This window comes from Hemiscyllium ocellatum, chromosome 15 (genome assembly GCF_020745735.1).
Source record: "Hemiscyllium ocellatum isolate sHemOce1 chromosome 15, sHemOce1.pat.X.cur, whole genome shotgun sequence".
Classification (NCBI taxonomy): Eukaryota; Metazoa; Chordata; class Chondrichthyes; order Orectolobiformes; family Hemiscylliidae; genus Hemiscyllium; species Hemiscyllium ocellatum.
Genome location: NC_083415.1, coordinates 18,569,930 through 18,584,770, shown reverse-complemented (window position 1 = coordinate 18,584,770; position 14,841 = coordinate 18,569,930). Strand labels below are relative to the sequence as shown.

Here is a 14,841-nt window from a genome sequence, read left to right as displayed (position 1 = left end):
ATGTATATAAGGGCCAATCTCATGTTAATAATAATAATTTAAGAAGGCATTGATTGATTGATTGACATGTAAGTTAATTTGTTTAAAACAGTAAAATGCATGAGTCATAAGTCAGATATTATAGCAAGACAACTGATTTCTGTGTATACAACTTGCAAATCCAGAGCAGAACAATCGACAAGCAGAGTCACAACGTTATATGTACATAACACATGGCTTCCTTAAAGGTGAAGTCTCTTAAAAGCATGATACATATTCAACATCCATAGCTCTTTGTAGTTCTCTCCGGCTGCATTTTGGATCATTCTAAGTAAGAGAACTATCATTTCCACCTTATAGCTAATTTTTAATTGATTTTCTGAGAGAAAGATAGTCAAGTAATATATGTCTGCTCTAGAAATGCTGTTTCCATTAAAGTCACTAATTTTTATTATTGTTTAAAAATCAGTTTAAACGGCTGTAGAATGGATTACTTAATTTCTGTTCCTTTATTTTAGGGACTAACCCTTCAGAAACATCAGGAACTAAAATCCGGTTTCCTCCATCAGACGCAATAAACAAAAAGAGATGGAGTACAGTTGCTGTCTCCTCGTCCAAGAGCAGTTTGTCCTTAATTATAAGCACAGCACCAAATGCTAAGATTGGTCATCACAGCTTAGCCCTACAGAAAATAACTGTGGACCAGACTGTCATCTATCCACTTGGGGAGTTTGTGGTACTTTTCAATCCATGGTGCTCAGGTACTGTTGATTCTAAAATTTAGTTAAAATGATTTCCTGTATTTACTCAGAGCCATACTACAGATTAAACAGAAGATTATTACTTTTTAATGTACTCTCCTCAAAGCTTTGAAGATAGTTATAGGGCTTTGTGACATTTTCTTCCAGAAATACAACTTGAATGAAATGTTGCTTTATTTAAAATAGTCAAGAATAATTCATTCTGGATATTCTAGATTCTAGATTGTACAGGTACAATATGAACATGCAGGATAAATGTTATATGTTCTCAGGGCAGTTAATTTACTGGTACATGAAGTTCTTATTTGAACTTGCTTTTAAAAATTTGTTATGGAAGTCTAAAGAAATGTAAATTTGAGATTGAAGTCTGATAAGTTTGTGATCATGATGCCATGAATCCATATGGCACCTTTGTACCTTGTATTGGGCTGATTGTCAGTAAACATGTTTCAGAAGGGAAAACCAGTAAATCTGGTGCATGGCACACACTGTTATCACTTAACTTATGTGGAGCTCCATTGCATTCTTTTCCAAGTATTGCATTTTTTTTTTATCCTGGTTTTTTCCCTCTGAGATTATGATGGAATAACTATGCTCATTAACCTTGTCCAGTTTCCACTGAACAGTCCGGCTGAAAAGAATCCATGCAATTATAACATGCAGGCAAGGTAATGCTGTTCAAGAGCTTGGAGCTGGTTACCACTGATTGACAATAGATCAGCTTTGATATTCAAATTTAAATAAAAATTTCAAGCCTGAACTCATGAGGGTTTAAGTGAGAGTGTACAAGGAGTGGGTGTAGTTGCTAGGTAATGCATTTGCTCCTAAGAAACCTATCATTTCTTTAAATGTTTTAATGAGGCTATATGACTGAGTTGTGAAGCAGCATCACTGGACTCGAAATGTTAACTCTGCTTTCTCTCCACAGATGTCTGCCAGACCTGCATCAATTTCTTTCATTGTTTCAAATCTTCAACATCTGCAGTTTTTTGTTTACTTTAGTATTTAGCTCAGATCTTGTCTTTCCTTCAGTTTTAATGCTAGCTAGCCAGATTTTCTGGCTGAACTGCATCCTTCATGTGGAAGCCAGCTCCAATAGATACTGGGGCTATTTTCTCTGGGCTAGTAGAATACTTCTAAATGCAAAGCATTTGTATAATATACGTTGGAGTCACAAAGCAACACAGGCAAGTTGCAAAAACTACAAAATGCAGCCTGTTTTGGAATACTGCATGTAATTCTGGTCTCTCTCTGATCAGAAGGATGTTGTGAATCTTGAAAAGATTCAGAAAGGATTTACAAGGATATTGCCAGGGTTGGCAGATTTGAGCTATAGGGAGAGGCTGAGGCTGTTTTCCCTGGAGCGTCGGAGGCTGAAGGGTGACCTTATGGAGATTTTAAAAATCATGAGGGGCATGGATAGGATAAGTAGACAAGGTCTTTTCCTTGGGGTGGGGGGAGTAGAGAACTAGAGGGCATAGGTTTAGAGTGAGAGGGGAAAGATTTAAAAGAGACCTAAGGGCAACTTTATCATGTAGAGGGTGGTGCGTATATAGAATGAGCTGCCAGAGGAAGTGGTGGAGGCTGGTACAATTATCACATTTAAAAGGCATCTGGATGGGCATATGAATAGGAAGGGTTCAGAGACATATGGGCCAAGTGCTGGCAAATTGGACTAGATTAGGTTGATGTGGATTGGTCTATTTCCGTGCTGTATATCTCAATGACTCTATGACTCTGTGATTCTATATTACAGTTGGGGATCATGGTCACAGTGCAGTTGGCCATTTAATCTTTCCTAACTTCCTTCCTGTTGTCTTGATTTTTAAACCACATGAAAGGAACATTATATCATCTCCTCCATGACAGTTACTCATGGTTTATGCTAAATTAGATTAATTCAGTATTGCAGAGAGTGGGATTTCATATAATAAAAAGACTGTCATTACTTGCATTGAAAAGATAAATACATGGGTCCAATTCTTATTGAAGCGGATGTCATCTGACATTTCTAGTTTGTTAGCTTCTCCTTTATCCCTCACTCTAAAAGTGTCTGGGCTTTAATTACCAGCAGTGGGCAGGGTAACAGGCTATTTTAGATCTCAGTAACCAATGGGATTAAATATATTATATCACATTTAGCAATGATATTGCAGGATAAGAAATAAACAGATGGCCATTGAGGAATGTAAATCAGAGCCAAATTTGGTGCAGAAAGACAAACAAAGTAAAGTAAAGGAAGATTAGGTGAACTGTGGGATAAAAACAGAGAAAGATAAAGTAAGAAAAACGCTATCTTCTAAACAACTGCACTGAACTTAAATAATGACAATTACAAAAAAGAAAATGAGGGAAGTTAGCTGGAGTTACCTGGGAAGGGAGTTCAGCAAAACATATTGTTGATGATCAATGACAGATGTTTCAGGAAGTAGTTCATGACTCCCAATAAAGATATAGCCCGCTGAGCAAGATGGATTTTAGAAATGGACAAACCAGCTATGGTCAACCAAGAAAGTTAAGGATAGTAGTAAATTGAAAACACACACACACACACACACACATAATGTAACAAAGATTAGTAGTAAGCCAGAGGACTGTGAGAAAGAGGAAAATAAAAAGAAGGAGAAAATAAATAATAAGGGAAAGCTAACAAGTAATATCAAAACAGATGGCAAGAGCTTCTTTCAGTGTGTTGGAAGGAAAAAAGTGGCCACAGTGAATATAGGTCTATCAGAGAATGAGCCTGAAGAAATGATTATGGAGAACCAGGAAATGGCAGAAAGGGTGAATAAATACTTTGCATCAGTTTTCACAGTAGAGGACACTAATAGCATTTCAGAAATGCTAAATTGAGGGGGAAAAGTTAGGAAGAAAGTAGATATAATATCTGCCCCCAGAGAAAAAAAAGTACGAGGGAAAATAATGGGGATGAAGACCTGATAGATTACATCTTAGATTATTAGACATGATTTGGAGATGCCTGTGTTAGACTGGGGTGTACAAAGTTAAAAATCACACAACACCAGGTAATGGTCAAACAGGTTTAATTGGAAGCACTAACTTTCAGAGCACTGTTCCTTCATCAGGTGGTTGAGGAGGACACAATTGTAAGGCATAGCATTTATAGCAAAAGTTTACAGTGTGATGTAACTGAAATTATACATTGAAAAAGACCTGGATTGTTTGTTAAGTCTCTCATCTGTTAAAATGGCCATGTTAGTTTCACTTCTTTCATACGTAAATGACAATTTTTTTTATAAGTTAGTAAAACTAACATGGCCATTCTAACAGATGAGAGACCTAACAAACAATCCATGTCTTTTTCAATGTATAATTTCAGTTACATCACATTATAAATTTTTGCTGTAAATTCTGTGCCTTGCAATTGTGTACTCCACAACCACCTGATAAAGGAGCAGTGCTCTGAAAGCTAGTGCTTCCAATTAAACCTGTTGGACTATAACCTGGTGTTGTGTAATTTTTAGCTAGAGTATTAGAGGAAATTATTGTGGAGATAGCAAATATCCTAGTAGTGAACATTCAAGAATTGTTCAATTCTGGAGAAGTTTCAGAGGCTTAGAAAACTGCCAATGTAATCCCATTATTTAAGAGCAGAGATAGAGAAAGAAAGGTAACCATAGACCGGTTAGCTTGTCATTTGTTATGGGGAGAATGTTATATTGCTACAAAGGATGTAATTGGACAATACTTAGAAATACATAATATAATGAAGCAGAGACAATATGACCTCATAAAGAGGAAATAATACCTGACAAATTTACCAGACTTCTTTGAGAAGGCAACATGCAGATTAGATAAAGGTGAACCAGCAGATGTAATATATTTGGATTTCTAAAAGGCATTTCTTAAGACACCACATATAATGCTACTTAGAGTCATAGAGACGTACAGCATAGAAACAGACCCTTCGGTCTAACTCGTTCATGCCGACCAGATATACCACCAAATCTAGTCCCACCTGCCAGCACCCGGCCCATATCCCTCCAAACACTTCCTATTCATATACTCATCCAAATGCCTTTTAAATGTTGCAATTGTACCAGCCTCCACCACTTCCTCTGGCAGCTCATTCCATCCACGTACCACCCTCTGTGTGAAAAAGTTGCCTCTTAGGTCTCTTTTATATCTTTCCCTTCTCTCCCTAAACCTATGCCCTCTAGTTCTGGACTCCCCAACCTCAAGGAAAATACTTTGTCTTTTTATCCTATCCATGCCCCTCATACTTTTGTAAACCTCTATAAGGTGACCCCTCAGCCTCTGACGCTCCAGGGAAAACAGCCCCAGCCTTTTCAGCCTCTCCCCAAAGCTCAAATCCTTCAAATTTGGTAATATCCTTGTAAATCTTTTCTGAACCCTTTCAAGTTTCACAATATCTTTTTGATTGTTGGACTTAGTATAATATCATGAATAGAGGATTGTTTAACTAATGGAAGGCAGACAATTGGGTTAAAAGGGATTTTTCAGGATCACACCCTGTAATTAGTTGAGTGCTAAAGGAATCAATGCTAAGGCCACCATTATTTATAATATATATTGATGACTTGAATGAGTGAATTTAATATACGATAGCCAAGTTTGCAGATACAAAAATTGTGGGGAAGGCAGTAGTGAGGATGACACAAACACCTAAATCTTACAATATTTTCGCTAAGTGTCAATTTCATCATGTTTTGCATAAAGTCTTTCATGAGATTTCTTCCTGTATTATACTAAGCCCACCTCACTCACTATCTACCATGCCTCTATAGTGCCTCTCTTGCCCAATGCTAGTTGGATTCTACTACCTTGCTGTACCTAGAAGAGTTCATCTCCACAAGGATATCTGGGAATAGGCTGGTATTTCTGGTGCAGCTTTAAGAGGCTGAATAAACACTGTTGGCTGTCCTGCATGGCTCTGATATTGCGTCTGGATGTGGCAGAAGAGAGGAAATTCACACCCCACTCTGTAGATAGGTACATGAATGCCCTGATGGATAGGGAGGCGCTAATAGGAATGACCTCTTCCCTTAGTGCCAGCAGAGGATGCCTTGCTATCAGACACTGTCAGCTGGGTCTGAGGTTCCAATCTGAATTATTGAGATCTCAGCTGTCTGGAGGAATGTGCAGCAATAAAGGAAGAAGGTTAATGACCTCATCCATTTGGCAAGGTTAAACGCCACCACATTGCTACCTCACACACTCTACCTCTGCTCCTGCTCCTACACCCACCTCCCACCAAGGCTCATGTTCTATCTCTCTCAGTATTACTTGGAACGTTTACCCTCTCTTGCTCTCACCCATCCAAAGCCAGCTGCCTCCTAACCCTACATAGCCTCACTGCTACCTGGTCACTCACTTCAGAACACCTCAGTGTCTGTTCCCCTGCACCTTCAGCACAAACAGCCTGGCTAGCCACTTTCATCTAGCTCAATCTCTCATTCTTTCTCTCATTCCAGGAGAAACAGGGCAGAAAGAGGTAAGGTGGGCGGTGGGCTGTCCAACATTTAGCTCCTCACCCCCTGTGAGGAGAGGATCCTGACCCAGACTGTCCCAAGTGAAGGACTTACGTGTGCAAGTCTCAGAATTATTATCAAAGATTGCCCTTGACTTATTGTGCCAGGACCTCCTAATTGAGCACTGTCTTCTCACACTTGACTGAGGATTGCAGACAATCATTACAAGCATCCTGCCTTGTGTGTGCTCAAAACAGCAAGACAAAGAAAGGCAGAAATAATATGAGATTGGTAGCGTTTTCTGGCTGTGGTGATGCAGGGATTGGAGAGGAAGTATTGCTAAATGCAAAAAGACAAGAATAAGCATAGCTTGGATGGCATGACCATTGAGGTAGTCTCAAGGTAGATTCACAGTTAGTGAGCACATAGACATTAAGCAAGCATTCTTGTGATGTAAACTGGTCTAATCCAAGAGCTGGATATCTGCCCCTTGTGGAAAATCACCTTGCAGCAGCACTGTCATGCCAATTGCCAGTGTAACCCAATGTACAGCTATAAAGAGCAGAAGTGTGCCATAGGTTGATTGGAGAGGTACCATGAGGATCCTGAGAGGCTGATGGGTGTCAGATGTCATCATGTGGATTGGTGTGGAGGTAAATGTGGGGTGGGGGGTGTGGGGTGGGGGGAGGGTGGGGGGGAAGTGAGGGAGGTTATGATAACTGTCCTGGCACATGCCCTGAGATGTTGGTTCCTGGTGTCCAAGATAGCAGCCCAGAGGAACTAGAGAAAAGGTGGAGTCATCTGGTACCTGCTCTAAATTTGAAGTCTGGAATTGTCAACATTTTGTCTCTTTGATGCAAGTGGTAAGATATGATGTGAAGGTGAAGTCACCTGATAAAGGAGCAGTACTCCAAAAATTTGTGGGAAGCTGCATATTAATTATGCAGATTGCAGTTATTGAGGCACACAATAAGGAGTGATCGTTGATTAATAGGGATCACAATCCTCTTGCGAATGTTGTTGCAATGCCTAGAAATAGAGTCATAAAGAGTCATAGAACTGGTGGAAAATGCAACGAATTGCTCCTGGTGTAGAGAAAGACCTTGTCCAAATTCTCATGCAATTCTCTCAACATTTCTTGCAATTGCTCTCATCATTCAAGCCTCTAAAAGATTCTGCCCCGGACTCTCCAGAGGGACACAGGTGAAATGTGTAGGCAGAAACTTCAGAGATGGAGTATAATGTGTGAGAATGTGAGGTTATGCAGTTTATTCAGAAGTGTAGAAAAGCTGCAAATTATTTAAATGGAGGAAGATTGCAGAAAGCTGCAGAAGAGAGAGATTTGAAGGTCCTTCTGAATGAATCAGAAAAAGCTAGCATCCAAGTTCACTGTTTAATAAGGAGGGCAAATCAAATGTTGCCACTTATTTCATAGGAAAGGAGTATAACACTTGTGAAGTCTTGCTAAAACTATACAAGATACTAGTCAATCTGAAATTCTGTGAACAGTTTTGGTCTCCTTGTCTCAGGAAACATATCTTGGCATTGGAGGCAGTCCAGAAAAGGTTCACTAGCCTGTAACCAGATGTGAAAGGACTGTCTTATGAGGAGAGGTTGAGTAAGTTAGGCCTGTATTCATTGGAATTTAGAAGAATGAGGGGGGACCTTATTGAAACTTCTAAGATTCTTAGGGGATTTGACAGTATATTCCCCCTTGCAGGAGAGTCTAGGACCAGAGGGCATAATTTCAGGACAAGATTGCCTATTTAAGACAGAGACGAGGGGAATTATTTTTCTCTCAATGTAGTAAATATATGAAATTCTTTATCAGAGATGGATGGTAAAGTTGGATTATTTATTGTTTTCAAGGTTGACCAAATTTTTAACCAATAAGGGAATCAAGGGTTGTATGGAAATGGCAGGAAAGTGGAGTTGAGGATTATTAGGGCAGCTGTTGTATCACCATAGTCTTACCAGACAGGAGGGGTTGCTCTCTCATTAGAGAGAAGCAACTAGTGGTGATTTAACCTGAGGGCCACCAGACCTCAGGCAAGGGAAGATATTAAGAAGGAAAGTCCTTCATGGTAACCTCAAACCAGAAATTGGACTTGAACTTATGCTGTTGGTATCACACTGCTCTGCAAACCAACAATCCAGCCAACTGAGCTAAATGACTTCACTGAGTCGCAGAGTAGACTCAATGGGCTGAATGGCCTACTTCTACTCATGGATCTTAACTACTTATTGTCTTATTTGCATTTTTAACATTGCTCATATCAATTTGTCACCTGAGGTTAAGGAAACTCCATAATGTGGAGATACTGGTATTGGAATGGGATGGACAAAGTCCGAAGTCACAAGGCACCAAGTTACAGTCCAACAGGTTAATTTGAAATCACAAACTTTCAGGGCACAGGTAAAGTACAAACTTAATGAAGGAGCCGTGATTTCAAATAAACCTGTTGAACCATAACCTGGTGTCATGTGACTTCTGCATTTTTCCAGTTTCTAAACTAAAGAGGTTCATTGGCAGTGCATTGGCAGTGATACACTGTTAAAAGATACTTACTTACCAAACATAACTTTCAACAGGCGGTACAATGGGCAATTAATGTGGGCACAGCATGTTCTTTAAAGTCATGCACAGGTGAAAGGTGAGCTGTCTTTTGTGTGAAGCAAGTGGCATCGTGCCACCAGCAAGTTATGAAGAATAGGCACTCACACCCTATCTCATAATACCCTGAATTTACAAGATGATTTACTTAATTGGTGTGTGTGTGTTTGTCATCAACACATTGTGTTTACAGCAAGATCTGGTCCATTGACATTGAAAGGAATTTAAAAATTCATTCATGGTATGCGGGCAGCAGTGTCCCCCACACCTCCTCCCTCACCTCTGTCCAAAGCCCCAAAGCATCATTCCAGATCTGGCAAAGATTCATGTGCATTTCCTCTAACCTGATTTATTGCATCTGTTGCACTGATGTGCTCTTCCCTACATCAGAGAGACTGAGCGCAAACTCGCTATCCATTTTAATTCCCCCTCCCATTCCCCCAAAGACATGTCCATCCTGGGCCTCCTCCCTCGTCAACATAAGACCACATGTGATCTGGAGGAAGAGCACCTCATTTTCCGCCTCGGATGTTTATAACCATATGGCCTTAATGTAGAATTCATCAACTTCCAAATCTCCCCATTCCCCCTACCTCATCCCAGACCCAGACCTCCCTCCTCACCCCGACCCTTTGACCTGACCCAACCTGCCCATCTGTCTTCTCACCTATTCCCTTCATCCTTCCCACGGATCAATCACAGCCTCTTCCTACCTGCATCAGCTATCGCCATCTCACCCACCTTTTCCCCAGCCCCACTCCCCTTCCTCTATTTCTTTCGCAGTCTCCTCACCTCCCTCAGTCCTGATGAAAGGTTCCGACCTGAAACATTAACTCTCCTCCTCCTCTGTTGCTGCTTGACCTGCGGTGCTTTTTTCAGCTTCATTCTTTATGCACTCCAATCTCCAGCATCTGCAGTCCTCATCATCTCCAGGTAGCTTTGTCTAGGTCAGCATTTACTGATCATTGCTAATAGCTCTGGAGGAAATGATGGTGAGCTGCCTCCTTGAATAGATGTACTACATGGGGCAGGTACGCCAATAGTGCCATTAGGGAGAGACTTCCAGGAATGTAATCCTGTAACAGGGAAGAAGGGACAATATAGGTTCAACTCAAGAGTATATGTGACTTGAAACTGAACTTGCAGTTGGTTGTGTTTCCTTTATCTGCTGCCCTTGTTCTCCTAAATAGTGAATCTTTTAGAAGATTATTGTATGAAAAACAACCTACATAGCCATGGTGATTTGAATTTCATTATTAGTTTGCCTTTTAGAGATTACAATACATGTTGTATAATTATCATTGCTGTTGTGTGAATCATTTCCAAATTCTAACATTTCAACAGATACACATACAATCGATAGCATTACACAACCTCTAGATTTTTAAGGTTTAAATGTCTTCAATGCCCCAGTTGTACTCAGTATACAAAGGTTTCCCTTGTTATATTTTTTTTCATTTGCTTGCAAACAGGGAGAAAGGGTAGGGACTAACCAATTTCAGGTCCCACTCCAGTCATTTAACACCAAGAATGTGGCATTGTAAACAATAAGTAAATTCCACGCATAGTGCACCATTATGTCTCTTGTAATTTCAACTCTGGAGCATAATCTTCAACTTGAGAAAAGCATGACTTTTATTTTTGTTAATCATATATGAAGTAAACAATCAAGTACTTTCTTAATAGAAGCAGTGGATCTGTAAAATGATTTATTGATTTGAATATTAACAATGACTTGCAAGCTTCTTCTATTGTTGAGCCTTAAGATGGATGATGAATGGAAGGACTTAACCAGCAATGAAGATCTCTAGCACTAAGGAGATCTTGCTCAAATTTTCTACAGCTCATAAATCACAGCTTTTGTAATGCTTGTACTTTCCTTTTCTTGTAGAGGATGAAGTTTTTATGAGTGATGCTGAGCAGCTAAACGAATATGTGCTAAATGAGCAAGGAGTTATCTTCACGGGTTCCTCTGAATACATTCACGATTTGCCATGGAACTATGGACAGGTCTTTGTAAAAACTGAGAAAACTCATTATTAAGTTGTCTTTACCAATGAAGCTCCAATCGTTCCTATTTCCTTACCTCCTAGTTGTTTACTCACCCTACTGTTTTCCGAATAATTATTCATCACTATTACATATCATTAAAACTAATTCTTTTAAGCAGTGTTCATGACACAAAACAAATTTTTAATCTGTTTTCTAGTTTGAAGAAGATATTTTAGACATCTGCCTTAAGTTACTAGACAACAGTAACAAACATGTGAAAAACCCAGGAAAAGATTATGCACGCAGAAGTTCACCTGTTTACATCTGTAGAATAGTGTCTGCTATGGTAAGAACAGGACTATTATGTTAGTAGTGTTAATGAACAACAGTATAACGTTTTAAATCATGATCTGCTAATGCATTCCAAAAGGCTAAGTATGCTATTGCTCACTGCTCATGTTTTTGTGCACTTAGATTACTTGGACTGAATCTTATAATTTTTGGTCAAGTCAGATTCATTGAGACTTTTGAAGTGTTTCTTCCTATGGTGCCCAGTGAGATTCGACTGTATCTTACCAAACTCATCATATTAACGACCTGTCCTGCCCCTATGTTGCGCACCACCCTCTCCCCACCCCTTGCTGATTCTAGCCCATCATTCATCTTACTTTGCTGTGTTTGCGCTAAAGTTTGCTACTTACTGGGTATTTGGTGAAAGACCAGCATCCTTGGTATAATGTTTAAAAGGTGAGTGTGCTGCCAGGCAATATTAGCAATCTGGCATTGCCCTGACCAGCAACATAACAACATCACAGCTATAACGCTGTGTTGCTTGTGGAATATATCAGGCATGGCTGACATTCTTCCCCCTCAACGCCCTGCCACCACACCCCCCCTCCCCCAAAACTACCACCATTCTCTCACCTTAGTTGCTGTTTAACCAACAGGCTATACAATTTATCTTTCCTTAGCTACATGTTTCTGTTTAACTCTCACTACCCTGAAAACCCAGTTCCACCCATTTCCATGATATGGAGGCTTGCCAATTGAATTTTGCCTCCAACTATCATCTCTGCCTCTGAGCCCTGGCATTACACATTAACATAAGTCCCTTGCAATCAATGGGGAAATCATATTAGGAAACAAATAATTGGCAAAATAATTGAACATATTCAGTTCTGCCTTCACGAAAGAGGGCACATATAATTTTCCAGAAATGCTAGGGAACCAAGAGTCTAAAGAGAGGGAGACATTTGTGAAAATAGTTATTGAGACTGATGGTAATGGAAGACACCCTCCCCCATTGATTGGACTGTCTGGGGATTTCCAGCATGGCCATTTAGTTGAATGAGTATGCAATGTGTTTACTGTGTAGGCAGCTGGCACATGCTGTAGATGTTAGATTGACAACTCAGTGTGTCCTTCCAATCAACTTCCCACCATTGACATGTGACAGACAATACAGATAGCCTTTAGGCTCTGGCTGAAGCGCCAACCTGATAACTGACACGGCACAGCATAGCAAGATGCAGTAAGGCAAAACATGCACGCTACAAGCATGCAGATAAGCACTTTGTGAGCAAGCATGAATAGATTAGATTACTTACAGTGTGGAAACAGGCCCTTCGGCCCAACAAGTCCCCACCGACCCAGACCCATTCCCCTACACCTAACACTACGGGCAATTTGGCATGGCCAATTCACCTAACCTGCACATTTTTGGACTGTGGGAGGAAACTGGAGTACCCAGAGGAAACTCACGCAGACACAGGAAGAATGTGCAAACTCCACACAGTCAGTCCCCTGAGGCGGGAGTTGAACCCAAGTCTCTGGACTTGGCTTGGTCTCTGACACTGTGAGGCAGCAGTGCTAACCACTGTGCCACTGTGCCGCCCAGAAAGCAAGCTGCCTTAAGTTGCAGCATGATCCAATCTGTGAACTGGGTGCTTGTCCTTGTGAACCTGAGGCAAATGGCTTTTCAATACTAGTTGCTTATCCATTTTGCAATACACATCTGTGCTTTGGAGAGGTACCACGAGGACAATGAGGGTTTGGCAAAATGCCACTGTCCTTGGATGAAGGATGTATTTGGCTGATGCCCATGGATATTACCCTGATATGCCATTTTTCCTGAGAAACACAACTATTGAACTGGATACCCACGTGACTTCCATGTTGAGAATGTTCAACAATGTTGAACCACTTAACATAGGTTCCATTTTAAGGGATTCAGCATCTAGTTTGCTTGTGGAAGATGGTAGAATGGGAAGCTACATATTATTGAGGTGGGATGTGAAACTAATAAGGTCATTAGTAAGCAATAATCTCCTTAAATAGGCAAATCTTCACTCTGTAGTGGAATTCTTACCTAGACAGTTCGATTGAATGAGTTGTTCTTTACATTGAGATAGATCTTGTTGGACTTCTCATGCGATTCTGCCACATTTCATGCCATAGCCCATATCACTCAGGCCTCTAATAGATTCCACCCAATGTTTTGAATAGTGTTACATTCTTTTTCATTCGTTTTTCATTTGCTATTTGTGAATTACCTGAACGATTACACCTTGGAGTTCATCATCATGCACAATGGCTATCAATGTCACAGATTCTATTTAATAATTTGAACTACATTGATTGTCACCTCAAGCTTTGACATTCTGTTAAGGTTATACTGAGAGGAATGATGATCTTATAATTTATTGCAAAATGCTAAAAATATTTTGTTAACCAGCAAAAGACAGATGGTTTAAGTAGTTCAATAAATGGCTGTAAAAAATCGCATTGATCCATTGATATATGTTTCTTAATAATGTTGCAACTCCATAACAAAATACAGTCTTACCCTTTCAGGTAAATTGTAATGATGATAATGGAATACTATTTGGCAAGTGGGATGCTCCATATTCTGACGGAGTATATCCAGGAAAATGGAATGGAAGTGTTGCCATTCTTCGTACGTGGAACCATAGTGGCTGTCAGCCAGTTTGCTATGGGCAGTGTTGGGTGTTTGCAGCAGTCGCTTGCACAGGTAGGCACAATTGGGTTTTCACATGGGAATGACATTGAAACTAAAAGGAGTGTGCATATAATATTCTCATGTACATGTTAAGTATATTTTCATGCAAATATATATAACTGTGAATAATTTCAATCTACATTTTTATAGGTTCTATGTTAAAGGGTTCAAGTACTCCCATATAATTATGGAACAAATCAAAACAATATTGTCATTAGAATCAGGGAGTATTTCACTTAAATACCTTTCCCTCCCTGCCTTGTGCAATTTTTTTTTGGTTGAAAATGACTCATTTTATTTAATTATATAGAACTAGCAGCACAATATTCTCCACGATCCGACTATTCATGTCTATAAAGCATATTCTCCCACTCCAACAACTATTTCCCACCAGATCTCATATCTCTTCCCCTACCTGCTTGTCTGAAGTTTCCCTCAAACTCTGTTTGCTTCAAACTCTCCGTGTCAGGCAATTCCATCTGACATTCTGTGTAAATTAAATCAGCTTTCCAAGAGTAAATTTTGATCACTCTCTGTTTCTGAACATGAAAAACATATTCCTAAATCATGGAAATGTGACTGCAAACAGCATCTCAAATTACAATTTAAAAATTATGGACTAAATTGAATTTCATGAGATTCTTATTCTGCCACTGTCGTGAAAGTGGAATAGCATCTAAATTAAATTAATCCCTTTTCCTTCCTTTAGTTCTGAGGTGCTTAGGAATTCCAACCCGTGTTGTTACAAATTTTGAATCTGCTCATGACACCAATGGAAACTTAATCATTGAGAGTGAGTATGATGAAGAAGGAATAGCATTGGAAGAATCAGAGGATAGTATATGGTGAGTTAAAACGGTAACTGTATAACAACTTCAAAATTTTGTGATTCTGAGAAACCAACTCCTGTTAAAATATTTTTCCAGGTTAAAAATTTCATCCAAACTGAAATTGTAATTGGCAAGAAAATCATTAGTCAGGTTTCCAGTTGTTTAACAAATACAATATGAAGCTTAATTGTTC

General features: G+C 39.6%; 1 protein-coding gene across 1 annotated transcript in view; it reads left to right on the top strand.

Moving 5' to 3' along the window:
- The window catches only part of LOC132822904 (protein-glutamine gamma-glutamyltransferase 2-like), a 49,979-nt gene that overhangs the window by 13,552 nt on the left and 21,586 nt on the right, over positions 1 to 14,841 (top strand). Inside the window, exons 3-7 of the mRNA XM_060836302.1 lie at positions 498 to 740; positions 10,699 to 10,817; positions 11,017 to 11,145; positions 13,653 to 13,830; positions 14,528 to 14,663. Coding sequence (XP_060692285.1) covers positions 498 to 740; positions 10,699 to 10,817; positions 11,017 to 11,145; positions 13,653 to 13,830; positions 14,528 to 14,663 — 805 coding nt within the window. The remainder of the gene's footprint in view (positions 1 to 497; positions 741 to 10,698; positions 10,818 to 11,016; positions 11,146 to 13,652; positions 13,831 to 14,527; positions 14,664 to 14,841) is intronic.